This window comes from Priapulus caudatus, unplaced genomic scaffold (assembly GCF_000485595.1).
Source record: "Priapulus caudatus unplaced genomic scaffold, Priapulus_caudatus-5.0.1 Scaffold8105, whole genome shotgun sequence".
Classification (NCBI taxonomy): domain Eukaryota; kingdom Metazoa; phylum Priapulida; class Priapulimorpha; order Priapulimorphida; family Priapulidae; genus Priapulus; species Priapulus caudatus.
Window position 1 is genome coordinate 2,533 of NW_014585166.1, and position 1,564 is coordinate 4,096.

Consider the following 1,564-nt stretch of genomic DNA (forward strand, 5'->3'; position numbering starts at 1 on the left):
CCCCCCTCTCACCATGTATTACAGGTAACACACCACGCCCCCCTCTCACCATGTATTACAGGTAACACACCACGCCCTCCCGCTCGCTCTCACCTTCTGTTTGCAATCTATAAAGGTGTCGAGTTGTTGCTGGTACTCTCTCACGGCGTCAGCGCTGACCGCATAGCGTCTGGTATCGATGCCGTTCGACGATGACCCCGACTGGAAGTACAGTTCCGGGTCACGGCGCACGCGCGCGCGCAGCATACCGGAAGCCGTCTTCTTCGGCGCACCGGCGCCGGGTTTACCGAAGACCTCCAGGAGAGAATCCTGAAGCAAAGATGAGGGAGAGGGTGAGGTAGGGAGGGAGAGAGAGAGGGCCAGTTAAAATGAGAAAGGTAGAGATAGAGAAAGAGAGAGAGATAAGCGCGAGAGAGAGACAGATAGTTAAAATGAGAAGGGTAGCGATAGAGAGAGAGAGAGGCGAGAGAGAGTTAAAATGAGAAAGGTAGAGATAGAGAGAGAGAGAGAGAGAGAGAGAGAGAGAAAGCGATAAAAAAAGTTAAAAATGAGAAAGATAGAGATAGAGAGAAAGATGAGAGACGAGAGAGAGAGAGAGAGAGAGAGAAAAGAGAGAGAGAGAGAGAGAGAGAGAGAGAGAGAGAGAGAGAGAGAGAGAGGGAAGACGTGAGAAGTGAATTCCGAAAACTAAGATACGGAGAGATAGAGTGAGGAGAGAAGAGAGCGCGAGCAAGAGAGAGCAAAGAGAAGAAGAGTAAAGAGAGAGAGAGAGAGAGGAAGAAGAGAGCGCAAGAGAAAAAAAAAGAGAGAGAGAGAGAGAGAGAGGAAAAGAAAGAGAGAGCGCGCGAGAAAGAGAGCAAGAGAAAGAGAGTAAGAGAGAGAGCGAGAGAGAGAGAGAGAACGAGAGAGAGAGAGAAGAGAGAGAGAGAGAAAGGGGGGGGAAGAGGAAAAGAGAGAGAGAGCGAGAGAGATGGGGAAGAGAGAGAGAAAGAAGGGGGGAAGAGAGAGAGGAAGAGAGGAGTGGGGGGAAGAGAGAGAGAAAGCGGGAGAGTGAGAGAAGAGAGCGAGTAGAGCGAGAGAGAGCGAGAGGGGAAAAGAAGAGAGAGAGAGAGAGAGAGAGAGAAAGAGAGAATAGAGAGAAGAGAGGAAAGGAGAGAGAGAGAGAGAGAGAGAGAGAGAGAGAGCTAACCTCCAGCTGCAGCTCTTAGTATCACGGCCATGAGCCACATTACAGCGCCACGATCATTAAATGACTGCATATATAAGCACTTTATAATCACCATCGCTCCCTTCCAACGTCATAAACGTCATAGCGAGAGCTAGGTACAGGAAAACCGGCGCGAAGTCCCAAGAACATTTGGACGCTCCTACGTAGCATCTATACATACTCCTAGCATCTAACAGTACTCCTACGTGACATGAAGTCACGCGTGTGTGTGCACGTGTAGTATAGCTTCAGTTATAACTATAATTAATGTTGTATGTGTTGTATAATTATATATATATATATATATAGATATATATAGATCGTGTACGTGAGTGCGGTATACCGATGTGTGTTTGT

General features: G+C 48.0%; 1 protein-coding gene across 1 annotated transcript in view; it reads right to left on the reverse strand.

Annotated features, from left to right (window-relative positions):
• LOC106820175 overlaps positions 1-1,558 on the reverse strand; it is a gene marked incomplete at its 3' end in the record, with an annotated part of 3,328 nt that extends 1,770 nt beyond the window's left edge. Inside the window, exons 1-2 of the mRNA XM_014824718.1 lie at positions 1,551-1,558; positions 94-309 (exon numbers count right to left, since the gene is read on the reverse strand). Coding sequence (XP_014680204.1) covers positions 94-246 — 153 coding nt within the window. The remainder of the gene's footprint in view (positions 1-93; positions 310-1,550) is intronic.
• Between the last annotated feature and the right edge of the window lie 6 nt (positions 1,559-1,564).